This window comes from Halyomorpha halys, unplaced genomic scaffold (assembly GCF_000696795.3).
Source record: "Halyomorpha halys isolate HHAL.00 unplaced genomic scaffold, Hhal_1.1 Scaffold2835.1, whole genome shotgun sequence".
NCBI classification, from domain to species: domain Eukaryota; kingdom Metazoa; phylum Arthropoda; class Insecta; order Hemiptera; family Pentatomidae; genus Halyomorpha; species Halyomorpha halys.
Window position 1 is genome coordinate 14,840 of NW_027114942.1, and position 558 is coordinate 15,397.

Below are 558 nucleotides of genomic sequence, written 5' to 3' on the forward strand. Positions count from 1 at the left end.
CCCTCCAAATCGCTTTTTCAACCTATCCTTGATCCTTCTGTTTCCTCATCCACCTGAATCTGGTTTTGGATGCTTCTCATTACCCTGTAGACGACCGCCGTCCTTAATATCTCTGTATCCTCATTAAGTAACAGATTCTCAATTGTCTTTATTTATATTCACCCCATCAGGAGTTCACCCACGTTTAGGAAATGATTCAATCCTCATCTTTGTGGGTCTGATACTGCTTTCCTCAGGTTCTGGGTGGTTGCTGTGTGATCTTTAATCCATTCTAGCGAAGTAGTATGAGATCCCCTATAGAGATTTCTGGTAGAAAATTTAGAGCAAGACAACGATCCATTACTATCTGACAAACTTGTTTTTTGCAAAATTCAATCACCCCTGATCAAAAGAATATGTTTAAAAAAATAAGTAACTAATTATTAACTAATTTTTCAGTTGATTGATGGTAGTGACATCAACGATATAAATGTGAGGTATTTGAGAAGCCAAATGGGTCTTGTTTCACAGGAACCAGTTTTATTCGATATTACAATAAAGGAAAATATTCTTTATGGT

The 558-nt window shown here is 36.4% G+C and overlaps 1 protein-coding gene across 1 annotated transcript in view; it reads left to right on the forward strand.

Annotated features, from left to right (window-relative positions):
* The window catches only part of LOC106688464 (phosphatidylcholine translocator ABCB4), a gene marked incomplete at its 3' end in the record, with an annotated part of 13,047 nt that extends 12,571 nt beyond the window's left edge, over window positions 1-476 (forward strand). Inside the window, exon 11 of the mRNA XM_067052026.1 lies at window positions 439-476. Within this exon, the coding sequence (XP_066908127.1) occupies window positions 439-476 (38 nt within the window). The remainder of the gene's footprint in view (window positions 1-438) is intronic.
* Between the last annotated feature and the right edge of the window lie 82 nt (window positions 477-558).